The sequence below is a fragment of the Gobio gobio genome (genome assembly GCF_949357685.1).
Source record: "Gobio gobio genome assembly, chromosome: 14".
Classification (NCBI taxonomy): domain Eukaryota; kingdom Metazoa; phylum Chordata; class Actinopteri; order Cypriniformes; family Gobionidae; genus Gobio; species Gobio gobio.
This window is the reverse complement of record NC_137107.1, coordinates 51822509-51850051: the sequence shown is the minus strand read 5'-3', so window position 1 is coordinate 51850051 and position 27543 is coordinate 51822509. Positions and strand designations below refer to the sequence as shown.

The window sequence follows — 27543 nt, the reverse complement described above, 5'->3', positions numbered from 1 at the left end:
TGGAGGGAGAAGTAGCTGTGGAGGATGGAGATAAAGTGGAAATGTTTTTAAAGGCATTTATAAAAGTAAATAGTTCAGAGAATTTGACTGAACAGAGTAGGGAAATGAGGGAGAGTGTGATGAAGGAATATCCTGATATAAAGAAGAAAAAAGAGCCTGAAGATAATTTGTTAGATGTACGATTTTCTATGAGTGAGTTAAAGAATGCAGTAAGAAGAATGAAACAATCTACTCCAGGAGTGGATGGGATTAGTTACTGTATGATGAAGCATTTTAGTGAAACATCAATGGAAGTGATTTTAACATTTTATAATAGAATATGGATAGAAGGTATAATTCCTCAAAGTTGGAAGGAAGCATTAGTTATACCTATTAAAAAGCCTGGGAAAGATCCAAGTAATCCTATAAATTATCGTCCAATAGCTTTAACTTCTCATTTATGTAAGGTAATGGAGAGAATGATAGCTGATAGATTTAATTATCATTTGGAAAAAATGAAATGGTTTTTTTCTTATCAAAGTGGGTTTAGGTGTGGTAGAGGGACTATGGATCCAATAGTATCTTTAGAAGACGAAATTAGAAAGGCATTTATAAATAAGGAGAGTGTCTTAGCTGTTTTCTTTGATATAGAAAAGGCTTATGATATGTTGTGGAAAGAGGGGTTATTAATAAAGTTACAGAAAATGAGTATAAAAGGAAGAATGTATAATTGGATAAAAGAGTTTTTAATTGGAAGAAGTATTTGAGTAAAGGTGGGTGGAGCTATATCTTTAAGTGGAGCAATTGATAATGGTACACCTCAGGGCAGTGTAATAAGTCCACTTTTATTTATTATCATGATTAACAATGTTTTCTCGAGGATTGATAGAAGTATGGGGAAATCATTGTTTGCTGATGATGGGGCTATCTGGTTTAGAGGAAAGAATATAGATTATAACATAAAGAAATTGCAAAGTGCGCTAAATGAAGTTGAAAAGTGGAAGGGGAAAATGGTTTTAAGTTTTCAGTGGAAAAAACAAAAATAATACTTTTTACTAAAACGAGGAGGAATGTGGATGTTAAGTTAAAATTATACAAAAAAGAATTAGAGCGTGTAAGTATAGTAAGATTTCTAGGAGTTTGGTTTGATAGTAGATTAACTTGGAGAGAGCATGTTGAAAAAATGGTGGGAAGATGTAAGCGTGTAGTGAATGTAATGAGATGTATTTCAGGTCAGGAATGGGGAGCAGATAGATTGGCTTTAAAAACTATATATATATATCTATGATAAGATCTATAATTGATTATGGTTGTATTGTATATGGTACTGCAAATAAATCTCATTTAATTAAATTAGAGAGAATTCAGTCTCAAGCACTAAGAATTTGCTGCAGAGCATATCCAACTTCTCCAGTTTCGGCTCTTCAGGTAGAGATGGGTGAAATGCCTTTGCATATAAGAAGACAGCAATTAATGGCATCTTATTGGGCAAATTTAAAAGGTCAGAGTGAGTAACATCCGACAAGGAAAGTAATGAGTCCTAGTTGGGAATATGAGAAGAGAGAGTGTAATAGTTTTGGATGGAGTCTGAGGAAATTGGTTAGAGATATGAGATTGGAGGAGGTTGGATATGCTCCAATAATTCCTTTATCTCGAGTACCATTATGGATCATGCCCCAACCAGAAGTATATTTAAGTTTATTAGAAAAAAGACAAAAGGAAGGTTCATATGAAACAGAAGTATATAATGTAAGGGAGTATATTGGGTCAAGATATGGGGAATATATGCACATTTTTACAGATGCTTCAAAAGATTCAAAAACTGGTAATGTGGGTTCTGCATTCATTATTCCAAAGGTTAAAGTGTATAAGAATAAAAGGATATCAGATTGTTTATCGGTGTATACCGGAGAGATGTTTGCAATAATTATGGCAATAATATAGGGAATATAGGGAAGGGAATAATAAAGGGAAGTTAAAATATCCAAGGCAGTAATATGTTCAGATTGTAGTTCAGCTCTAATAAGTTTGAAGGAGATGAAGTCAGAAACAAGACAGGATATGGTAATAGAGATAGTTCAAGAATTATGTTCAATCACACAAGCTAATTTAGAGGTACAGTTTTTGTGGGTTCCAGCTCACATTGGGTTGAGAGGTAATGAGGAGGCGGATGCATTAGCAAAAAAGGCAATAGAACGAGAAATAGTAGATATACAGATTTTATTTAGTAGGTCAGAAATTAAATCAATTATTAAAAAGAATATTCTGAAATTATGGCAGCAGTATTGGGACAATGAACTAAAAGGTAGACATATGCATCAAATACAGTCAACAGTGGGTAAAGGAAGAATATCAGGTGGGAATAGGAATGAAGAGAATATGATTACAAGACTAAGATTGGGGCATACAAGATTGAATAGCACATTGCACTTAATAAGTAAGCATCCAACAGGTTTATGTGAGGTATGTGAAGTTAGTGAAACAGTTGAACATGTAATAATGCACTGTAGGAGATATAAGGTTGAAAGGAGAGAGTTGAAGGAGGAATTAAATAATATAGGACTTAAGTTGACTATTCAAAATGTATTAAAATCAGATAGGACTATAATACATTTATTGGTAGATTATTTGGGAAGTACTGGGTTAAATAAGCGTATTTAAAATAGGTGTTTGTTTTTGTTTTTTTCCTGTCATGGGGGCTGAGAGTGGACGGAGGAGCTGAACACGCAGCGCCGGATGAAATTCGATGATGTCTCTATGCGGGTAAATAAGGGGAATTTATGTTGGGTATAAAGATATAGGAAGTGTCAATGGTCCATTTCTGCTATAGGTGGCGGTAATGCACGTATTTGTTTGCGATCCGCCGTAGAAGAAGAAGAAGAAGAAGAAGAAGAAGAAGAAGAAGAAGAAGAAGAAGAAGAAGAAGAAGAAGAAGAAGAAGAAGAGCATGCGCAGAAGAGAGAAGCGCGAGAGACGAGCTGAGATCAGTTGAAGCTGAAAGCGACGCTGTTAACGATCGTGAATGAAGGACAAAAGTGGAATATTTTCTCCGGATGCCTTATATTTCCAGTCTGCAGGTGAGAGATGTTTCTCAGATTACAGAGTTTAACATTAATTAGCTCCAGAGTTTACATGTTTAAGGACCAATGTAATGAAATGCGTTGTGTGTCCTGGTTTATTATGAGTGTAATAATATGTTGGCAGAGAGTTTTTCACAGACTCTGACTCTATTACACCAATAAAATGTGCTTAATGTGCCACTTTACTGAAGATCTCAGACATCAGCATAATGAATGAGGGGAAAACAGGGAACTTTAGGAGACAAAGAGGCTTTTCAGCAGCTCAGATAAACATGATGGTCCTGTTGTTTCTCTCAGACTTTGGACAGGAGTTGAACAAACCTTGTTTTAATGCAATTAATATCTAACTTGTATCAAAATACTCCATATTCCTGACAGAAAACATATTTTCACTTAATTTAAATGTAATTAAAGGGTCATTCCATGTCAAATCAACCATTTTACCCATTGAAAAGAATTAAGAATAGAAGGATATCAAGATATCTTTAATAATTTTAGAATAACAGGCACACAAACTTTAACAAATTTTATGGCACTCAGGTATATTCTATGCAATTGTGTTTATAGAAAAAACGAGATGCATTTCTAGTTTCAACATTATTTGTTGTTCAGATATTCCTCTGTAAAAGACAAAAGTATCAGCTGTGTGTAAAGTGACCCACGTTTGGTTTTTGGCCACTGAAAATGTGAACAATTTACTCATGAAACCACATTAAGATCTCCATATCTCTAACTTTAAAATGAAGAAACCAAAATAAATGCTTGATAAGAATCAGAATATAAGATGATTTTAGGATATCATTAATACTTCTTGAGTTACAGGCATGCAAACTTGGGGCAAAAAACACATTTTTTTTGAACAGTCACTGTTGGCATATAATGCAACAAAGATGGCTAAAGTCAACAGATTTGACTAATAGTCCTACCAATCTCTGTTTAAAAGTAAAATAAAGCTGCCATATTTTTTAAAGTCATTTTACCCTCCTGTAATTTGGCTCTGAATCTCAGGTGAAAATTGTCATATTGACCCCCCTCTAAAGAATTGTAGATTACTCAGTAAATATACATCCATGACATTTAATATTTTGGCTTTTTAGGGGTTCAAGCACGAAGTGCTGAAACCCTATTGTATTCGTTAATTTTCCCATGATGCATCATTCTCCATCTAAAACTGGATTGGCTTGCCCTTTAGGCGACAATTTTGGGAAATTTTGGGTTTTTTGAAAAACTTACTTTTGTGAACTACTCCCACAATTTTTCCCTGATTGGAACCAAACCACTGTAGAAATGTTTTTTGGAGAGAGACTATTAATAATTATGAAAAAATTTAAATTTTTCAATTCATGGTCGCTAAGGAGAAAGAAAAAGTTCAATGTGTCAGGGGCCACTTTTACTAAAATGACTATAACTTTAGGAAACTGAACAAGATATTTTCGCAAAATTCGGGTCACATGTCTATGACCTCAAACTTCGGTCACTTGAAAAATATCTTGATAATTGGTCACTTGGTGGCGCTGTAAGAGGAAAAAATGTCATGAAAATGGCTATAACCTCAACGTCCAATATAAAATACACAATGTCCCCTATTAAACAGATGACTTTTAAACCAATATACAGTATGAAAAGTAATTGTAAAATAAAATCTAACAATACTGTGCCTAATTTATTTTCATCAATCTGTGCCAAGCAATCGTCTGTCATCTGTGTTAATGCTGTGCCTGTTGAGTTTCCTTCTCAATGTGCATGCTGAAAATTATTAAACACTTACATTTGCTCACAAACTATTGTTTCCAATACTTTGCTAAGAACCATTAGCATACTTATTGATCATATTTACGTCCATTTATTTTAATGTAACTTAAAACATTATTTTCTTTTTCCTATTAATTTTCCTTGCTTAAATTCTTATTTTGCAATTGACCTCCCAGTCCTCCTTGCTCCCAGTTCTGTTGGCTGTACCCTTTGAATCTCTTATATGATTGTTTATAAGTTACTTTTGGTTTTTGAAGGGGTTACATGCTTGCTAAATAAAACATAATATTAGATTAGATTAGATTCAACTTTATTGTCATTACACAAGTACAAGTACAAGTAGTGCTGGGCGGTATACCGGTTCATACCGAATACCGGTATTTATTTTTTTTATGATATGAATTTTGATGATACCGCAATACCGGTATGTCGCTTAAACAACGTTCGGAACGCGGCGCAGCGCGTCATTGTTTGAGAGGGGACGCATTTCATTGATGCACTGTAGTAAGAGCAGTCAGAGCACAGTTGAGATCGCATTACAGCACAGCCTATGGCTGTATCCTATACTCTCATTCACTATTCCCTACGCTATCACTTTATTTGAAGGAGTGAATGAAAACGTGCGTGAAGTCGGACAACCGTTGTGTGTACATCGGCTGTACACTCGTTATTGCGGTGCAATGGGATAGAATGAGTGCACTCAATAACGTCCACTAGGGTTTCAGACACCACTAAAAAGCGCTGTGCCCTCCAAATAATGCTATATTTGAGGTTATGGGAGCGATGTCGGATTCAGCCCTTGATTATAGTGGAGAATTCAAACTACACGCGGCGCGCGAGAGAGAGCGGTTTCTGCACGTAGCGCTGCGATGAGTTTAACAACGCTCACCACATGGGTCATATAGCACTGATATAGACCGGAGCGAGCGCGTTTAAATTTTTTATGGACATATTTCATAAACTCTAGTGCTCTAGACATGAACCAGAAGCGTGTATGCGCGCATATTTCATCACGTCTTATTAAAATGAAATGTATGCACTGATTACACTGATAACCTATGTCTGATCACGAACGCGCTGACACGATGGATTATTCTGCTACACAAAAGACAATGATGTAAGTTAATAAATAAACTGACAATTCAAAGAAGAATGGGCAAAAAGTAACTGCTTTATTCTTTCTGTGTTAAACTGACGTGTGTGATTCGTTCATAGAGTGCTCTTAAATGTATTGCAAATATCCGCGTTTCTCCTCGTTTTGGCAGTTTGTTGTTATATAGGATTAGATTTTTAAAATGCTTAAGGTGCCCTCAACTCAACTTTTAATATTCAGGTGTCTGTAAGTATGATTCTGAGCGTGTTGCATGTCTGTGTTTTATTGGTTGTTGTCTCTCCACAGCATCATTTTGTAAACCTGTAGACCTATTAACTCTAGTGTGGAATTTTTCTACAATATTCACTCGTCATGACAGTAAAACAGGGCATTCTAGTCAATCTCCTGCAGTATTTCCTCTCTCAATCAGTAGAAAATGTGATTAACACCCGGTCATGCATAGGGGAAAAAATACCGTAATATACCGTGAAACCGATATAATTTAGAAAAATACCGTGATATACATTTTTGGTCATACCGCCCAGCACTAAGTACAAGGCAACGAAATGAAGTTTAGGTCTAACCAGAATATATATAAATATATCTATAAATAGAGAGATGGTTATTACTATAAACAGAATTTACAGGTGAATATGTACAGTGAGTAAATATACAGATGGCAATAAATATACAGATGGCCAGGGGCGTCGCACCCGCGGGTTTTTCTGCAGTTTTCCCGCAGTTTTGCACAAACGCTTTAGGGATGCCACTGTTCTTAAAGGGACAGTTCACCTCTAAAATTCTGTAATTATTTACTCATCTAATGTTGTTCCAAACCTGTATAAATGTATTCTCTTGAACACAGACAATTGATGGTAGCCATTGGCTTCCATATTATTTCCTACTATGGGGACTTTAATGTTAATAAAACTACAAAAGACATAGAAAAGCACTCTCTGTTCTTGACTGAAAAACATTAATACAGTAGCTTTAATAAGAATCAATGTATATTTTATAGTGAAGTCTATGTAGTGTTTTATTTTTACATTTATTCATTAAATTTCATACTTAAATGCTGCTGAGCTCTGAGCTGCCAGTGTAAGTCTTTATATATATTTATTTTATATTATACTATACACTAGGAATGTGTACAGGTTTTTCAAGTCTTATAAGCATTTTATTTCTCCTTAACTTCTTTCTGTTCCCGTCGCCTAAGAATAGAATAGCAAAAAACTGATGTGACAAGCCATCAGAACCGAACCGAACTGAACCGAACACTGTGGTTAAAAAAAACCTGAGGTATGTATATTATATATCTTGTATGTTATACCTTTTGTACCCTTCTGTCATTGTATTCATCGTTTTTATTGTTAACAATAAACCACATCCATCCCCCACACTTTTGAAAAGCTTGTTACGCCTCTGCAGATGGCGTATATTTATCTTTTTATGCATATGTGCTTAAAGGCCTTAAAATGCTTGAACCCCGATAAATGCTGCTTGCAGCTTTAATAAATATTTATGTTTTTCTTTCTTCATAAAAAATATTAACAAAATAAAAATTAAGCCAGGTCTGGTAATTCAGTATAAATTCAGTAACTTGTCTTGATTTTTCCAGATCTGGTCCTGTGGGCGTCAGTATCTCACAGTGATCACAGTTCACACCTGCAGTGAAGCCCCTCCCACCACTGAAGCCCCTCCCACAACAATTCACCAATAAATACTGGGAATATTCCCATCATCCTACAAGAGAAGGACAAACTCCAGGTGTAGCAGCTGAAATCTGTGTGACCGTTAAAGATGGAGTTTATTAAAGAGGAGATTGAAGACATGAGTTATCCTGAACCATCCAGAATGAAACATGAAGATACTGAGGAACAAATAGGTTGGTGTCCATTCTTGATTCTTCATTATTGACTGCTTTAGTAGCTGTGAAATAATAAGCAGTAAAAGTGCATCTTTTTTTAGTTTGGGCTTTCGTGTTTCAAGTCAAGTAATTTTTTTTTAATTCTGGGGAAATATACTCTTGTTCCATGTTTTTACAGGGTAAGTGTGACATCTGCTATTCTGTATTATGCATTAAAAGAAAATGCAGTACAGCCAGAAATGTCCTTACCGTTTAACTAGTTTTTTACCCTCATGCCATGTGAGATGTATACGACTTTCTTTCTTCAGATGAACACCGAAAAATAAATATTCTCTGCTTATGTAAACTCATTTGTGTTCCTAAAAGTTGACGCATCAAACCGCACGTACAGCAATAACTACAGTAATCCACACGACCCCAATGGAGGAATCAATGTCTTCTGAAGTGAAACGATACGTGCTTGTATGAAAAATACCAATATTTTAAACTGTAGACTATCGTCTCTGACCAACGGTCATCAGCACGAGCATGAGAGGGTTGAGTTCACGCTTGACGTAACTTGAAGCGTGACATTTAAATATTAAAGTTTCAATCTTAAATAAATTATTTTACTATAATTGGATTAAATGATTGGTGTCATGCTGCTGTGACTTCACCCTTTCAGGCTCACTATTGGCTGATTCAGTGGTTAAGGGCGGCCATTTTGTGTTTACATTATAGTCCTGAGTTTGTAACACTTAAGTGCCACTTTAATCAGCTGAAATCTACACTCAAAGCAGAGATAAACGTGCGATGTACGCAGGAGATTGATTCATCCACAGTGATTGACAGTTTTTGTTCTATTTCAGCAGCGAAAATAGTTTCAAACAAACACAGCAGAACCACAGCGCATCTGACATGACTGCCATAAAGTCGGCTTGACGTTCGCGAATTAGGGACCGTCTCTAAAGTTACATAAAACATTGGTATAGGCTTTACAAGTTGCTAACTTAAATGGCATTTGAAGAGAATGACTTAGTCAAAACTGACTGTAAAGTGTATAGGTGTCAGGTATGACGCACACCTTTTGGATTTTTGATATTTAATAAAATAAACTCAAATCATATGACAATATATGCTTTATTTCACTAGTGTACTGTTTGGGCTCTTACACAAAATATGCTAGACTTAAATGTGTCATAGCCACTGATCAGTGGTCATAGCTGATAGAACACTGATGAGAATATTGCTTGAGAATATTACAGAGATAATATTAGAGATTAGATATATAATAAAGATTTATGCATTGTGTTGCCATTGACGACGGCCATTATAAGGAAGGAAATCCCACAGAATAGAATCTAGCTTAAAAAAAAGTGCTTAGAGCTGCTTAATTTATTTGTTGTTTGTTGATTTTCAAATATAAAACTTGTTGAAATGTTTGTGTGCACTTTTTGAACACTTTCATCTTATTTGAACAAAACCGTGATGATATTGATAACCGTGATAATTTGGGTCACTATAATCGTGAAATTTCCATACCATTTCATCCCTAATAGGTACATATCATACTTGCCTTTTGAGAGGAGTTTATTTCAGCATCATATAAAATCAACAATAATAATAATATTAAAGTAATCACAGCTCTAGTATCGCAATAGTATCGGCATCGGCCGATATCCAAATTCAGGTATCGGGATCGGATCGGAAGTGAAAAAATGTGGATCAGTGCATCCCTAGTTTGCAGTTTCATCAGGAGAAGCAGCGTCAAGTCTCACGAGGAGTTCGAAGGCCGCGCTCCCTCTAACAGTCTCCCCACCTCCACCTATCCTACATACAATTTCTGAACAGTTCTACTGTTTTCAAGGTCTAACCTCGTCATTATTGCCATGTGGAATGATTCTGATTGGCTCAGAGAAAATGGACAGTCTTAGTAAATTTCCACACATTGTCAGTTAATCAGATTCACGTGCACAGATATCACTTGTTGACGCTTTCACCCCGGAATTGACCTATCGGTAAGCCCTGCCCCCCTTAGTTACTGTTGCTAACTCGGACAAACAAACGGAGTTGCTATATCTTACAATGTACAGCTGTCAGTGTGAAAACCTTATCCCAAGATGTTTTTGGACACAGATTGTAGCGTATATCCCGTCCGAATGATGGCCAAACTTAACTGATGGTTTATCAAGTTTATTGCATCGTTATTCACTCCAAAAAATCATTACATTACATTTAGTCATTTAGCAGACGCTTTTATCCAAAGCGACTTACAAATGAGGGCAATAGAAGCAGCTAGAGCAGTCAAGGGCAACAATATCAACAATATGCAAGTGCTGTAACAAGTCTCAGTTAATCTAGCACAGAACAGAATTTTTTTAATTTATTTTTTTATAAATAAATTAGACAGACAGACAATGAATAGAATGATAAGTGCTATTCTCGATTGGTCAGGTGTTGCTGGAAAAGATGTGTCTTTAGACGTTTTTTGAAAATGGCTACAGACTCGGCCGCACGAATTGAGATCGGCAGGTCATTCCACCAGGTGGAAACGGTCCAGGAAAAGGTCAGTGACAGCGATTTCATGCCTCTCTGGTATGGCACCACAAGGCGTTGTTCACTGGCAGAATGCAAGTTCCTGGAGGGTGTGTAAGTCTGAACGAGCGAGTTTAGGTATATTGGTGCAGAGCCAGTGGATGTTTTGAAGGCGAGCACCAGTGCCTTGAATTTAATGCGAGCGGCTATTGGCAGCCAGTGCAGACTGATGAAGACAGGCGTGACGTGTGCTCTCTTCGGCTCATTAAAGACCAACCTCGCCGCTGCATTCTGGATCAGTTGCAAGGGTTTGATAGTGCATGCCGGAAGGCCTGCTAGAAGAGCATTACAGTAGTCCAGTCTGGAGAGAACAAGAGCTTGTACCAGCAGTTGTGTGGCATGATCTGATAGGAAGGGTCTAATCTTCCTAATGTTGAATAGTGCAAATCTGCAGGACCGGGTTGTTGCAGTAATGTGGTCAGTGAATTTTAGCTGATCATCAATCACAACCCCAAGGTTCCTGGCTGTCCTGGACGGAGTTATGGTTGATGATCCTAGCTGAATGGAGAGATTGTGATGCAGTGCTGGTTTGGCTGAGACCACAAGCAGTTCTGTCTTTGCAAGGTTGAGTTGCAGGTGATTTTCCTTCATCCAGGCTGAAATGTCTGTTAGACAGGCCGCAATACGAACACCAACCGATGGATCATCAGGTTGAAATGAGAAGTAGAGTTGAGTGTCGTCGGCATAGCAGTGATAGGAAAAGCCATGTTTCTGAATGACCGATCCCAATGATGACATGTAGATGGAGAAGAGAAGTGGTTCAAGCACTGAGCCCTGGGGAACGCCAGTGGCCAGATGATGTGACTTAGACACTTCACCACTCCATGACACCCTGAAGGACCTACCTGAGAGATAAGACTTGAGCCACTGGAGAGCTGTTCCTGAGATGCCCATCTTCATGAGAGTTGACAGGAGGATCTGGTGATTAACTGTGTCAAAAGCAGCAGACAAATCCAGTAAGATAAGTACTGTGGATTTGGAGGCTGCTCTTGCCTGTCTCAGTGCCTCCGTAACTGAGAGCAGGGCAGTCTCAGTTGAGTGGCCGCTTTTGAAACCGGATTGGTTGATGTCCAGGAGATTGTTCTGTTCAAGAAACGTAGAGAGCTGATTAAACACAACCCGCTCAAGTGTCTTTGCAATGAAAGGTAGAAGGGATACCGGTCTGTAGTTTTCTAAAAGTGCTGGGTTTAGAGAGGGTTTTTTAAGCAGTGGGGTTACCCGAGCCAGCTTAAATGCTGGTGGGAAAGTCCCGGTGTGAAGAGAGGTGTTGACAATGTGAGTGAGTGCAGGAGTAACCAAAGAAGAAATGGCCTGAAGGAGGTGGGTGGGGATAGGATCAAGCGGACAGGTAGTGGGATGATTGGATAGGATGAGTTTGGAGACATCTGCTTCAGAGAGCAGAGAGAAGGAGGGGAGCGTGTGTGTGATGGTTGTTGAGATGTGCGTGTCAGTTTGTGGTGTGGAGAATTGGCTGCTGATGGAAGAGGTTTTGTTTGTGAAAAATGATGCAAAGTCATCAGCTGTAAGAGTTGACGAAGGAGGGGGGGGGGGGGGGACGAAGGAGGGGGGGGGGGGGGACAAAGGAGCGAAGAGAATGTTTTGAAAATTGCACGAGAGTTGGAGCAGTTGTTGATTTTGTTGTGGTAGTATGTAGTTTTAGCAGTGGAGACATTAGTAGAGAAAGAAGCGAGAAGAGACTGATACAGGGTTAGTTCAGTAGCATTTTTAGTTTTGCGCCACTTCCTCTCTGCTGCCCGGAGGCCAGAGCGATGTTAATGGAGAACATCGGACAGCCAGGGGGCAGAGGGGGTGGTGTGGGCTGGCCTGGATGAAAGGGGACAGAGGTTGTCTAAGCAGGATGTTAGAGTGGAGCAAAGAGTGTCAGTAGCACTGTTAGTGTCTAGTGCTGAGAACTGAGCAGGTGGAGGGAGTGAGGATGAAACCATAGTGGATAGACGGGAGGGAGAGAGCGAGCGTAGATTACGCTGAAAGGTGATCTGCGGAGGAGTGCGTGTTGTGTCCGGAGTCAGTATGAGGTTAAGAGTGATGAGAAGGTGATCTGAGGTGTGCAGTGGAGTAACTAAAGTGTTGTCTGTGGAGCAGTAGCGTGTGTAGATCAGGTCCAGATGGTTACCTGATTTGTGAGTAGCTGTAGTAGATACTCGCTTAAGATCAAACGAGGTCAGAAGAGTGGTGAAGTCTGCAGCCTGGGGTTTATCAAGGTGGATTTTGAAGTCACCAAGCAGTACCAGAGGAGTGCCATCCTCAGGGAAGTGAGAGAGTAAAATATCCAATTCCTCCAAGAAGTTACCCAGTTGACCTGGAGGGCGATAAATAACTACAACATGGATTTTAGCCGGGTGAGTGATAGTGATTGAGTGTGATTCAAATGAGCAGTTGCCAGATAGAGAAGGAATGGGCTCAAATTTCCAATCATTTGAGATGAGCAAACCAGTACCTCCACCCCTCCCAATCGGGCGTGGGGTGTGTGAAAAAGTGAAATTATTTGAGAGAGCAGCAGGAGTGGCAGTGTCTTCTGGTTTGATCCAGGTTTCAGTTAGAGCCATGAGACAGATGTGAATGAGCGGAAATAGATGGAATAAAGTCTGCTTTGTTTACAGCAGACTGGCAATTCCACAGACCAATTGGAATGGACATTAATGTAGCAGAGGAAATAGGTACACGTCGCAGAAAATCATCGTAAGAGCTGAACAAACAAAGCATAAGAAGTGCAAATTACACAAAAACACTCAACTATATACAACTAACAGTAAACAAACATATACACAGACCGTATGCCTTTTCGAGGGTGCAGTTAATAACTGGTAAACTTTGTATCTGCAAAACAACTCCGATAAACTGCGAGCAAGCTCTTCCTTTCGTTACCCGGAGACTATAATACCCATCAAAATAGGAGTCCTCCTTAGTAGGACAGATAATGTAGACCTTAAACATATCTAAAATGTAGGGCTGTAATCAACCAAAGAAAATCTTGGTCAACTGAAGTCCTGAAATTTTCGACTAAAAATCGACTAAAAATGAAGTTAGGGAAAAAAACGTTAAATTAATTAGCTGCACACTGTGCGCAGTACTTGGTAGCCTTGTTGTCTGCCTAAATGAATTACAAATAAACATAAAAAACTAGTAGGCTATTTGCAGTATATTAAATTGTTTTTGACCTGATTATTTTGCACTGAAATGAGTCTGACACACGAGTCTTTTGGCTCTGACAGCATTGCATCACGTGCACCTGCGCAATATCATAGAAGCCTATGATTTCCGAAAATATAGTACTATGTTGTCAACTAGTGATATCATCACAAGAACTTTTGAGTAATATGCAACATAATTTAGACAATTGTTTTTGTCATATGTATTATACTAACTGACAGACACCATCATTTCAGCCGCTCCGTGAACATAGGATCAGCTCAGCTCAGCTTCGCGGCTGAGACACGAATAGACTATTAACTTAAAGCTTTTACTCTTAAACACAAAAGGCACGTCCACTTTAATAAAAAAGGAATATTTATTAAACAAGATCAAGAGAAGAAACACTCTCACAATTAAATAAATAATAAACAGCAAACTAGCCTTCTTCAATCTGTCTCTCTTCTCCAGTGCGTTGGACTAATCCAAAAGAAATGAAAATAAGGGAGTGTTCTGAAGACACACTGTTACCTGTGAAACAGGGGTGCTCTGAAAACACCCCCATTAGCAATTGGTGCTTTCCACCTGACGAAATGAACGCGGCAAAACTGACAGTACAGATCCACTTTTGCGGCACGACTGATGATACAGATCCACTTTTGCGGCACGATTGAAGCGTGGTGTTGTGACGCTTCCCCTCATGTGTATGTTGATGGGCGTTCCTCAAGTTTACCGCTATGGGCGTGCGTTTGAGCCAGAGGGGAATGAAAAACAAAGGACCCGCGAGAGACTTATCTTCGCCAGTGGATTGGACTAATCCAAAAGAAGTGAAAACAAGAGGGGTGTTCTGACTGTTACCTGTGAAACGGGTGCTCTTAAAACACCTCCATTAGCAATTAGTGCTTTCCACCTGATGAAATGAACACGGCGCGGCAAAACTGATGAAATGGACGCGGCGCGGCAAAACTAATGAAATGAACGCGGCAAAAATCGACCAATCAGAATTTTGGTCGAGCCAGAACGTATCGACTAATAATCGACTAATCGACTGGGAGATTACAGCCCTACTAAAATGAAATTAATTTACATATAAGCAGTTTAATATGGAGAGGCACTGAAATGTAGACCTTCTTGTTTTTGACCTACAGTGTTACATGACGTGAGAACAGTTAGTTATTTCGGTTTGTATGTTAGCAGGGACTTTAATCGTAATTTAACGAGAGTATGACAAACAGAAAATCCTCTCAGGATCTCTGGAGTCAGTGTTACAGTTCCTCAGGCACGACATTTTAGCATTTTTGTAGCATAAACACCATCAAACCGATGAGAACTTCGGATTTTCCAATGCATCTCTATGGCGCTGACACCTAAAGATGTCCGAGTTCCGGTCCCAGCGCAACTGATACTCAACTGCTATTGGCTCATCTGCGTTCGAGGGGAGGGGCTTAACGATAGGTCAATTAGGCACGTAATGACCTTCCAGATTCTGGAGCAGGTGCCAGCTTGACCAGAACAACAAGCCCCTCATCTTTTAGGATGTCTGTAATCCACCTCCAATACTGATCTGTAACACAGAATACTGTTCACATACACACATACACAGTCTCTCCAAGGTTGGAGTTGGTGAGATCTGGGGCCTGTACCATGATGGTAGTTTAACAAACTCAGGGTTACAGGATTAGTTTCGAGTTGACAAAACCAAACCAATCTATTCAGGCTTTGTTGGTCCCATGATGCTGATCATCAACTTTCTCTGTCAACTCAGGCTTTGATCCTGAGTTTAGGAGTTTAGCTGTGACATCAGCAGTGAACAGCCAATCACAGGCTGTGGATCAGTGAAACTGAGATTCACTTCTCGCGGGAGAAGCAGTGAGATTGATTTCTCTCTTCTACAGAATATTACATGATTGAAAAATATTAAGAATTTAAACAAATTTACACAGAAGAAAAGAGCTGTCGAGGACAACTTTAAGAAAAATCTTATACGTCAATGCAAGTAAAAGTTATGAAGTTAGTATAGTTGATATATAGAGAGAATTGAACATTTATGCTCACATGTAATTTTTTATAGATTTAGTTGTTGAATTTAAAGCTTATTTGTATGACCTTTACAGTATATAGGCTATTTAGTTTAATATTAACAAAATGCCTATTAATGACTGATTTACTCAAATGATACATGTGTAATTGGTTAAGGGTATAATAATTTCATAAATTGTATTTAAATAATTCCAAATTATTATTATTTTAAATAAGCATTGTTAAAAGCCAGAGGCTTAAGTCTTTAATAGCCATTAGCTAGTGACCTTTAATTTGGAGTAGAAACAGAAGGAGTGTCTTTCCTGCATCAGAGGTGTGTCACTTTGCTCACAGCTGATTGGTCCAATTTCAGTTTGAGATCTCTTATCCAGAACATAACCTGCCCTGGAGCAGGTTAGCTGTGGAGCGTAAGTTACTATGGAGATGAACACTGCTAAAAGCCAAACCACTTTAATGGTACCTAAAACCCAGGATTGGCACAAACTAAGCTTAAACATATCTGGCTAGCTAGCTAAACCGGCTTCATGGTATAGGCCCCAGGTCCCAACCAGAGAAAGTTTTCCAAAACATATTGATAACATGTGCTTTTCTCTCAGTGAGAGATACAGACAATAGTACAGACCATATTCATCTTGATTCTTTAGGGTTTCAATAAAAGGAAAATAAAATCCATAATTCATCTCTGGAAGCCAGGCTAAATGAGCAATCTCTGTTACTGCATTCCTGTCGAGTTGGAGGTGTGTACTTGATGTTAAAATCAAGTGTTTTTGCCAAACATCACACACCAGGACAGACCCTCAGTCACCACTCAGAGACCAAATACACACGTTAGAAATTATAAAGGAAGAAACAATCATGGGTCCTATTGATATAAGCGAACTCATAATTGGAAAGAATCATTAAAATCATAATCATATAGGAGGATGAATATTGATTGAGGCATTGATTATACATTTAATTAGGATATATATAAATATATTGAAGCGGTAGTGGATTTCAGAATACTTTATAAAAGTCTCTTAGGGTGCGTTCACACTTGTAGTTTGGTTCGTTTGGTCCTGACCAAAAAACAAGAACAAAACATATAGTCCTGGTCCGCTTAGCGTTCACACTGGCATTTTTAACAGCGAACCTAAAGTTACCGAACCAAAGGCATAGGGAAACGCTCACAACCTGATTGGTCGGCTTTTATGACGTGTATTTCGCGATAGAGTTGCTCACCGAACATTCAGAACAATGCTGTGTGCTGGACTAAACACCATCATCTCATGCGTGTGGTTTTATCTTTACCAGCTGAGAACTCACAAGGAGCTCATCAAATGCTCAACACATTCAGAACAGCAGCAGGATTTCCTCCGGTGTGCAGAAACGCAGATCTGCATATATTGATGAGGCTCTTCACCTCTCGCTGCTCCACATTTGCCCTCTACTCATTGTGGATACAACGATCTTTAGCGTCTCACTCCGCTTGTTTGGGCTCCAGGATCCGGATGGAAGTGGACTGAGACCCGTCTCTTTAGCGGCTTGCTCCGCTTGTTTGGGCTCCAGGGTTGGGATGGAGGTGGACTGAGACCCGTCTCTTTAGCGTCTCGTCCGCTTGTTTGTGCTCCAGGGTTGGTTTGGAAGTGGACTGAGACCCGTCTTTTTAGCGTCTCGCTCCGCTTGTTTGGGTTCCAGGGTTGGGATGGAAGCGGACTGAGACCCGTCTCTTTAGCGGCTCGCTCCGCTTGTTTGGGCTCCTTAGTTGGGATGGAAGTGGACTGAGACCCGTCTCTTTAGCTGTTCGCTCCGCTTGTTTGGGCTCCAGGGTTGGGATGGAAGTGGACTGAGACCCGTCTCTTTAGCGTCTCGCTCCGCTTGTTTGGGCTCCAGGATCCGGATGGAAGTGGACTGAGACCCGTCTCTTTAGCATCTCGCTCCGCTTGTTTGGGCTCCAGGGTCCGGATGGAAGTGGACTGAGACCCGTCTCTTTAGCGTCTCGCTCCGCTTGTTTGGGCTCCAGGATCCGGATGGAAGTGGACTGAGACCCGTCTCTTTAGCGTCTCGCTCCGCTTGTTTGGGCTCCAGGATCCGGATGGAAGTGGACTGAGACCCGTCTCTTTAGCGGCTTGCTCCGCTTGTTTGGGCTCCAGGGTTGGGATGGAAGTGGACTGAGACCCGTCTCTTTAGCGTCTCGCTCCGCTTGTTTGGGCTCCAGGGTCCGGATAGAAGTGGACTGAGACCCGTCTCTTTAGCGGCTCGCTCCGCTTGTTTGGGCTCCTTAGTTGGGATGGAAGTGGACTGAGACCCGTCTCTTTAGCTGTTCGCTCCGCTTGTTTGGGCTCCAGGGTTGGGATGGAAGTGGACTGAGACCCGTCTCTTTAGCGTCTCACTCCGCTTGTTTGGGCTCCAGGATCCGGATGGAAGTGGACTGAGACCCGTCTCTTTAGCGGCTTGCTCCGCTTGTTTGGGCTCCAGGGTTGGGATGGAGGTGGACTGAGACCCGTCTCTTTAGCGTCTCGTCCGCTTGTTTGTGCTCCAGGGTTGGTTTGGAAGTGGACTGAGACCCGTCTTTTTAGCGTCTCGCTCCGCTTGTTTGGGTTCCAGGGTTGGGATGGAAGCGGACTGAGACCCGTCTCTTTAGCGGCTCGCTCCGCTTGTTTGGGCTCCTTAGTTGGGATGGAAGTGGACTGAGACCCGTCTCTTTAGCTGTTCGCTCCGCTTGTTTGGGCTCCAGGGTTGGGATGGAAGTGGACTGAGACCCGTCTCTTTAGCGTCTCGCTCCGCTTGTTTGGGCTCCAGGATCCGGATGGAAGTGGACTGAGACCCGTCTCTTTAGCGTCTCGCTCCGCTTGTTTGGGCTCCAGGATCCGGATGGAAGTGGACTGAGACCCGTCTCTTTAGCGGCTTGCTCCGCTTGTTTGGGCTCCAGGGTCCGGATAGAAGTGGACTGAGACCCGTCTCTTTAGCGGCTCGCTCCGCTTGTTTGGGCTCCTTAGTTGGGATGGAAGTGGACTGAGACCCGTCTCTTTAGCTGTTCGCTCCGCTTGTTTGGGCTCCAGGGTTGGGATGGAAGTGGACTGAGACCCGTCTCTTTAGCATCTCGCTCCGCTTGTTTGGGCTCCAGGGTCCGGATGGAAGTGGACTGAGACCCGTCTCTTTAGCGTCTCGCTCCGCTTGTTTGGGCTCCAGGATCCGGATGGAAGTGGACTGAGACCCGTCTCTTTAGCGGCTTGCTCCGCTTGTTTGGGCTCCAGGGTTGGGATGGAAGTGGACTGAGACCCGTCTCTTTAGCGTCTCGTCCGCTTGTTTGTGCTCCAGGGTTGGTTTGGAAGCGGACTGAGACCCGTCTCTTTAGCGTCTCGCTCCGCTTGTTTGGGCTCCAGGGTTGGGATGGAAGTGGACTGAGACCCGTCTCTTTAGCGGCTCGCTCCGCTTGTTTTGGGCTCCAGGGTTGGGATGGAAGTGGACTGAGACCCGTCTCTTTAGCGGCTCGCTCCGCTTGTTTGGGCTCCAGGGTTGGGATGGAAGTGGACTGAGACCCGTCTCTTTAGCGGCTCGCTCCGCTTGTTTGGGCTCCAGGGTTGGGATGGAAGTGGACTGAGACCCGTCTCTTTAGCGTCTCGCTCTGCTTGTTCGGGCTCCAGGGTTGGGATGGAAGTGGACTGAGACCCGTCTCTTTAGCGTCTCGCTCCGTTTGTTTGGGCTCCAGGGTTCTGATGGCAGCTTCACATGTGTTCAAATAAACCACACTAACCCAGCAATCGCACCAGGGTTCGCTTTAATCCAAACAAACATGACAAGTGTGAACGCACCCTTAGACAACTTTTACTGAGAATCTTTTGACACTTAAGTTAAAGCTTAAGACTGTTCTTTAGAGCATTTCTTAAGGCAAGACACTACAGGTGAATAGGGATTCTTTTTAAATTACAAGATCTCACCAGTTTATTACTGGCATAAACATAAGAAAAAAATGTGTTACACGTTTTGTGTAAATTAATGTTTAAATATGCAAATGAGGCCTAATATACTTAAATATATGCTAATTTGCCTACTTTTCCAAAAACAAAATCTGGAAATTGGAAATGACCATGTTTAAAATTCTTGGTTCTATTTGTTGACAAATTAGAGGAGAGGGCTTTTACAGAGGGGATTCTGGATATCTTATTTTGTGCTTTAGTAAATTAGAGAATACTGACAATAGCCTTTAAAAATCAATTTTCGCCATGTTTTTTGGAGTAAAAGGACCTATAACTCAGGAAAAGAGTTAAGTCCCTCTGTAAAAGCCTTCAGAATATAGTTCAGTATTAGACTGCAAAAGTTGATGCTTGTAGGTGAACTACTGAAGAGGATAATCTGCAGTGATGGGAATACCCCCACAGGAGCTGAGTTTCTCTGGCTAATTTCTCCACTGCCATAGCAGTGCTTCTCCCTCTGCTCCCGCAGGAGCTGAGTTTCTATGGCTAATTTCTCCACTGCCGCAGCAGTGCTTCTCCCTCTGATCCCGCAGGAGCTGAGTTTCTTTGGCTAATTTCTCCACTGCCGCAGCAGTGCTTCTCCCTCTGATCCCGCAGGAGCTGAGTTTCTTTGGCTAATTTCTCCTCTGCCGCAGCAGTGCTTCTCCCTCTGATCCCGCAGGAGCTGTTTCTTTGGCTAATTTCTCCTCTGCCACAGCAGTGCTTCTCCCTCTGATCCCGCAGGAGCGGAGTTTCTTTGGCTAATTTCTCCTCTGCCACAGCAGTGCTTCTTCCTCTGATCCCGCAGGAGCTGAGTTTCTCTGGCTAATTTCTCCTCTGCCGCAGCAGTGCTTCTCCCTCTGCTCCCGCAGGAGCTGAGTTTCTCTGGCTAATTTCTCCTCTGCCACAGCAGTGCTTCTTCCTCTGATCCCGCAGGAGCGGAGTTTCTTTGGCTAATTTCTCCTCTGCCACAGCAGTGCTTCTCCCTCTGCTCCCGCAGGAGCTGAGTTCCTCTGGCTATTTTCTCCACTGCCACAGCAGTGCTGTTCCCTCTGCTCTCGCAGGAGCTCAGATTCTCTGGCTAATTTCTCCACTGCCACAGCAGTGCTTCTCCCTCTGATCCCGCAGGAGCTCAGATTCTCTGGCTAATTTCTCCACTGCCACAGCAGTGCTTCTCCCTCTGATCCCGCAGGAGCGGAGTTTCTTTGGCTAATTTCTCCTCTGCCGCAGCAGTGCTTCTCCCTCTGATCCCGCAGGAGCTGAGTTTCTTTGGCTAATTTCTCCTCTGCCACAGCAGTGCTTCTCCCTCTGATCCCGCAGGAGTTGAGTTTCTTTGGCTAATTTCTCCTCTGCCGCAGCAGTGCTTCTCCCTCTGATCCCGCAGGAGTTGAGTTTCTTTGGCTAATTTCTCCTCTGCCGCAGCAGTGCTTCTCCCTCTGATCCCGCAGGAGCTGTTTCTTTGGCTAATTTCTCCTCTGCCACAGCAGTGCTTCTCCCTCTGATCCCGCAGGAGCGGAGTTTCTTTGGCTAATTTCTCCTCTGCCACAGCAGTGCTTCTTCCTCTGATCCCGCAGGAGCTGAGTTTCTCTGGCTAATTTCTCCTCTGCCACAGCAGTGCTTCTTCCTCTGATCCCGCAGGAGCTGAGTTTCTCTGGCTAATTTCTCCTCTACCGCAGCAGTGCTTCTCCCTCTGCTCCCGCAGGAGCTGAGTTCCTCTGGCTATTTTCTCCACTGCCACAGCAGTGCTGTTCCCTCTGCTCTCGCAGGAGCTCAGATTCTCTGGCTAATTTCTCCACTGCCACAGCAGTGCTTCTCCCTCTGCTCCCACAGGAGTTGAGTTTCTTTGGCTAATTTCTCCTCTGCCGCAGCAGTGCTTCTCCCTCTGATCCCGCAGGAGTTGAGTTTCTTTGGCTAATTTCTCCTCTGCCGCAGCAGTGCTTCTCCCTCTGATCCCGCAGGAGCTGTTTCTTTGGCTAATTTCTCCTCTGCCACAGCAGTGCTTCTCCCTCTGATACCGCAGGAGCGGAGTTTCTTTGGCTAATTTCTCCTCTGCCACAGCAGTGCTTCTTCCTCTGATCCCGCAGGAGCTGAGTTTCTCTGGCTAATTTCTCCTCTGCCGCAGCAGTGCTTCTCCCTCTGCTCCCGCAGGAGCTGAGTTTCTCTGGCTAATTTCTCCTCTGCCACAGCAGTGCTTCTTCCTCTGATCCCGCAGGAGCTGAGTTTCTCTGGCTAATTTCTCCTCTGCCGCAGCAGTGCTGTTCCCTCTGCTCCCGCAGGAGCTGAGTTCCTCTGGCTATTTTCTCCACTGCCACAGCAGTGCTGTTCCCTCTGCTCTCGCAGGAGCTCAGATTCTCTGGCTAATTTCTCCACTGCCACAGCAGTGCTTCTCCCTCTGCTCCCACAGGAGATCAGTTTCTCTGGATATTTTCTCCACTGCCACAGCAGTGCTTCTCCCTCTGCTCCCACAGGAGATCAGTTTCTCTGGATATTTTCTCCACTGCCACAGCAGTGCTGTTCCCTCTGCTCTCGCAGGAGATCAGTTTCTCTGGATATTTTCTCCACTTCTGCAGCAGTGCTGTTCCCTCTGCTCTCGCAGGAGCTCAGATTCTCTGGCTAATTTCTCCACTTCTGCAGCAGTGCTGTTCTCTCCCAGAACCTTCCAATCCTATGTGACCGCTTGGAGATGTTTAAAGCATTCCACTTCTCTTATAACATGCATACCCTCAAATTGTCTCTCCTTCAATCAACTCGTTTCCTATCTTAATACCGTTAAGGGCCTCCAAGTATTGCACCTTAATAATTATTTAATCAACATCATCCTCAATAAACCCGTCTCCAGCATGTTGCCCCGGTCCCTCGAATATTCCGATCTATTATGACCTCTGAACTATAAAGCTGCCAGAATAATAATAATAATACGCTGTTTGTTAATTGGCCAGAGGAGAACTGGCACCCCGACTGAGCCTGGTTTCTCCCAAGGTTTATTTTTCTCCATTAGGTCACCTAATGGGGTTTTGGTTTCCTTGCCACTGTTGCCTCTGGCTTGACGTGCTCAGTTGGGGACACTAAATTTTTCAACTAAACATCGAAATAAATCTAATTAATAAACTAAATTAACCATTTAAACTAAATTACTGATCGAATTATTGATCTAAAGCCCACACTGTCACTGTATGATAATTGAAATGAACCGATTACATCAGCGTTTTTTCCATAATGGCTATACAGCTGAATAAAATTATGCTGCTTTATTTTCCTGTTAAAAAACTGTAAAGCTGCTTTGAAACAATCTACATTGTTAAAAGCGCTATATAAATAAAGTTGACTTGACTTAACTTTCGGATGCTGCTAGAGCTCTCCTGGTCAAATGCTTATCTTTCCTCTTTTTCTGTCCAGCGAGGGCTCTCCTGGACAAACCTCTACATTTACCTTCCACCCGTCTGTCAGCGAGGCTTACCCATCCGATTGCAGTGAGTCTCGATCTCCCATCGGATGCTGTGAGAGCTCTCCTGCCGGGTGTTTCACATCTCTTTCACTGTACCATTGACCGATAGGACCCACTCACCTGATGCCAGTAAGCCGCTCCAGACAGAGGCTGGGTGGGCCCCCTCGGTCAGTCTTCCTCTTTAATTAAGACGCTCCGTTTATCGGTTGGTAGGGCTCACCCATCTGACGCCGAGAGTCTAATCTCCCGCCAGATGTGGCTTGAACCCTCCCGATTGGCCGTTTCAAAAAATTACGCGCACGTTAAATCTCGTTGCTCTGTCTTTTCCGGACGGTAGGGTTTTTTCTCGTCTGTTGCAGTGAGCCGGGCCCCCCTCAGATGTTGCAAGGGCCTTCCTGATCGGTAATTTTAATTTAAGACCGCTCCTCGTTTATCGGCCGGTAGGGTTGTTTCTCGTCTGTTGCAGTGAGCCGGGCCCCCCTCAGATGTTGCAAGGGCCTTCCCGATCGGTAATTTTAATTTAAGACCGCTCCTCGTTTATCGGCCGGTAGGGTTGTTTCTCGTCTGTTGCAGTGAGCCGGGCCCCCCTCAGATGTTGTAAGAGCCTTCCCGATCGATCATTCCAAATCAAGGTTGCTCCCAGTACATCGGCCAGTAGGACCCGTTCCGCCCGACGCTGTGAGTTGCTCCCACCAGAGGCAACACAGGCCCTCCTGGTCTAGCAACCAGGCCTATCAAAACGTCAGGCCACCAATTATCTGCGTATTTGGGGGGTTTCGTGGTGGCTGTCCGGTTATTTGCATTTTGGGGGATACTCTGGGTTCGGGCCAATTTCCGAGCCCGGAGCCCTCCCCAGGACAGCACGCCAAATACGCATAATCTTTACTCCATTTAATTTGATGTACGTGTGAACTCGTGAAGTGAAGTTTTAGTAACTAATTTCGGGAGGAGCACGTCCAGATAATTAAACCTATCTAAACAATGGAGCACGCCAGATAATGTAACCTAATCAAACCCAAGTGGAGCACCCTCAGATAATTAAACCTAATTAAACACATGTGGAGCATATCAAGCCAATCGATTTAATCAACGATAAGAGGAGTGTGTGTATATATACAGCATATTTACCTTCTTTCGTTGACTGTTTTTATTTTTAGCATCCCTCCACCACCCCATCTCCTCACTTTGATTTAATAAACTCATTAGACGTCAACACAATCCATAATAAAATACAGTCTAGTTCTAGACTATCTTCATCATGGGGGGATACTCTGGGTTCGGGCCAAAATTCCGAGCCCGGAGCCCTCCCCCGGACAGCACGCCAAATACGCATAATCTTTACTCCATTTAATTTGATGTACGTGTGAACTCTTAAAATATAATTAAATAAACACCTTAATGTGTAATGTTGACATTTTTTTTATTTTGACATGAAAGCTCACATGTTAAGGGAGCAAACTGGGCCAAAATCTCAAAATTGACCACTGCATGAAAAAACGATGTTTTAACCTGCTGTGTCTCACCTTAAAGGTTTTATAAATACAGGCCCAGATTTCTTGTTTTCTGCTGAGTTTTTTTAATTTTCACATTTAACCTCATTGAACTGATTCTGACTACTTTATATGTTTATTTTAGACCAGATGGAAGAGAAGGAGAGAAGACACAAACTAAATGATGTAAAGAAACTCTGTGACTTCAAAACTCAAGAAACAGAAGCCAAAAAGCTGCACACCTGCTCTCAGTGTGGAAAGAGTTTCACACAAAAACATCACCTTAACACACACATGAGAATTCACACTGGAGAGAAACCGTATACATGCACTCAGTGTGGAAAGAGTTTCACACGAAAACAAGACCTCATCAGACACATGAGAATTCACACTGGAGAGAAACCGTATACATGCACTCGGTGTGGAAAGAGTTTCACACGAAAACAATACCTTAACACACACATGAGTATTCACACTGGAGAGAAACCGTATACATGCACTCGGTGTGGAAAGAGTTTCACACAAAAACAAAAACTGAACACACACATGAGAATTCACACTGGAGAGAAACCGTATACATGCACTCAGTGTGGAAAGAGTTTCATACAAAAAAAAGACCTTAACACACACATGAGAATTCACACTGGAGAGAAACCGTATACATGCACTCAGTGTGGAAAGCGTTTTACTCGAGCACCAGCTCTCAGTGTTCATCTGCTCATTCACTCTGGAGAAAAACCATTTAAGTGTGATCACTGTGGTAAAGATTTTATTTCATCATCACATCTAAAAAGACACCTGATAGTTCATTCAGGTGAGAAGCCTCATGTGTGTTCTCTCTGTGGAAAGAGTTTCTCATGGCTGGACAGTTTTAAACAGCACCAGAAAACACATGATGGAGTGAGAGATCATGTGTGTTCTCTCTGTGGAAAGAGTTTTTCATGGCTGAAAAGTTTTAAACGGCACCAGAAAACACACACAGGAGTGAGAGATCATGTGTGTTCTCTCTGTGGAAAGAGTTTTTCATGGCTGAAGAGTTTTAAAGATCATCAGAAAACACACACAGGAGTGAGAGATTATGTGTGTTGTGACTGTGGGAAGAGCTTTACTACATCTAGTAATCTGAAACAGCACCAAAGAACTCATACTGGAGAGAAACCGTATACATGCACTCAGTGTGGAAAGAGTTTCACACTAAAACAAGACCTCATCAGACACATGAGAATTCACACTGGAGAGAAACCGTATACATGCACTCAGTGTGGAAAGAGTTTTACTCAAGCATCAACTCTCAGTGTTCATCTGCTCCGTCACTCTGGAGAAAAACCATTTAAGTGTGATCACTGTGGTAAAGATTTTATTTCATCATCACATCTAAAAAAACACCTGATAGTTCATTCAGGTGAGAGACCTCATGTGTGTTCTCTCTGTGGAAAGAGTTTCTCACGACTGAGCAGTTTTAAACTGCACCAAAAAACACACACACAGGAGTGAGAGATCATGTGTTGTGACTGTGGGAAGAGCTTTACTACATCTAGTCAATTGAAACCAGGGCCGGATTGGGACTCATTTTCAGCCCGGGGGTCCGTTCTTCGTACCTCGCTAACTCAGTTAGCTGGATTTGATTGTTGACGATTTGGCATGACCTTGGATTGTTTGGTTCTTCGAAGCTCATCCTGGACTTGCTGTCATAGCAACAGGTCCGTGAGCTTAAACCTGCTCATGCGGCTTATTTCATGTAAACAGGATTAGATTGCATCTTGAGGTGATACTTAACATCTGTCCCAGCCACTGCTACTTTATTACAAGAGTTCATTACTGAACCTGGGGCAATAATAATAATTTTAAATAATAATATAAACATTTTATATTGTATGGGCTATGTATATGATAATGTATAATACTATAGACAGACACTTGATTGAGCGATTTATTTGTGATGGAATAATTACTTTATATAATTTTATTTTTATTGGTTTACACACATGTTGTGCAGTTAATCTGAGCCGTGCATTAATTTAAGTGATCACGGATATTATGGGAGTGATTTGATGCAGCGCAAGAGAGGATAATTTGATCTTGACCCATAAGAAACTTGAATACTGTCACGTTACAGATCTGCTTCAAATTGAATTAAAAATTAAATTACAACATTGAAATAAAAATGTAAAGGGTGTACAAATACTGTATAAAATCATGAATATAAATAATTGGTAATCATGTTAAAAAAAAACATTTATCATTTATCAATTATAACTTTTATGTTGGTTTGGTCGTTTGGCTGTTTCCTTATAAAGGTTCAGAAATTCGTGGGTTTTTTTGTGTAATTTGTCAAGTTTTTTGCCAGGTGGTTTTTTAATTATATGATGTCATTACGTTGCTGTCTTGACGCCAGCCAATCGCTGCATTGCTGATCATGGTTTCGAGTATCGCTGCATCTGCCCTTTTCAGGGAACACAAGAACGCGCTGTGATCTTAGATCATTTAATCCAGATATTTTAATCCAATCCGCAAATTCGTTGGAAGAACCAAATTAGCCAGAGATCAGTTATCACGATTAAAAGATCTGGGATCTGTCAAATCATCTCAGATGTAATAAGCAACGTATGAAGAACGGGCCCCTGGAGTTTCATGCCTTAGACCGGCCCACTTTAGTTCACGACTGAATATATTAAAATAATGTAATTAAAACCTCAGAATATAAGTCTGCAATAGGCGCACTGTTCTCTACAGCCTTGTAGAGCCTAATTCTTTGTATTTTTGAAAAATATCATCATTTCCAATTCAGTGCAAAAACAGTAGCCTAAATTTTGCTTCACAGTGAAGATTTATTAGAACAGTAAATAACAGTATCAGTATCAGAATCTATTTTCTTTAAGAATTAGTATTCATAAATATCCAAACATTGAAATGAAGAAAAATCTAACAAAAATAAATATATAAAAAATAAAGATTAAAATAAAATGTATTGCACTTTCTAATGACAGTAGCATCTCTTTTTCAAGGAAACAGCAGCTTTACAACTTCAAATGTTTTTCACAAATATGAGAACATTAGTTAAAGAATTAAACAAGTATTGCACTGTTCATTTTTAGGCTGTTTTTTTTCTCCAGAAAACAAGACATAATTTCTTATGCC

The 27543-nt window shown here is 41.6% G+C and overlaps 1 protein-coding gene across 1 annotated transcript; it reads left to right on the top strand.

The window, feature by feature from the left end:
* The first annotated feature begins 2859 nt into the window (after positions 1 to 2859).
* Positions 2860 to 27323, top strand: LOC307136993 (uncharacterized protein). The gene is made up of 4 exons (XM_079834411.1): positions 2860 to 3056; positions 7126 to 7203; positions 7523 to 7789; positions 24551 to 27323. Exons 3-4 carry the CDS (start codon positions 7705 to 7707, stop codon positions 25897 to 25899), a joined length of 1434 nt encoding a protein of 477 aa, XP_079690537.1. The 5' UTR covers positions 2860 to 3056; positions 7126 to 7203; positions 7523 to 7704; the 3' UTR covers positions 25900 to 27323.
* The last annotated feature ends 220 nt before the right edge of the window (positions 27324 to 27543 follow it).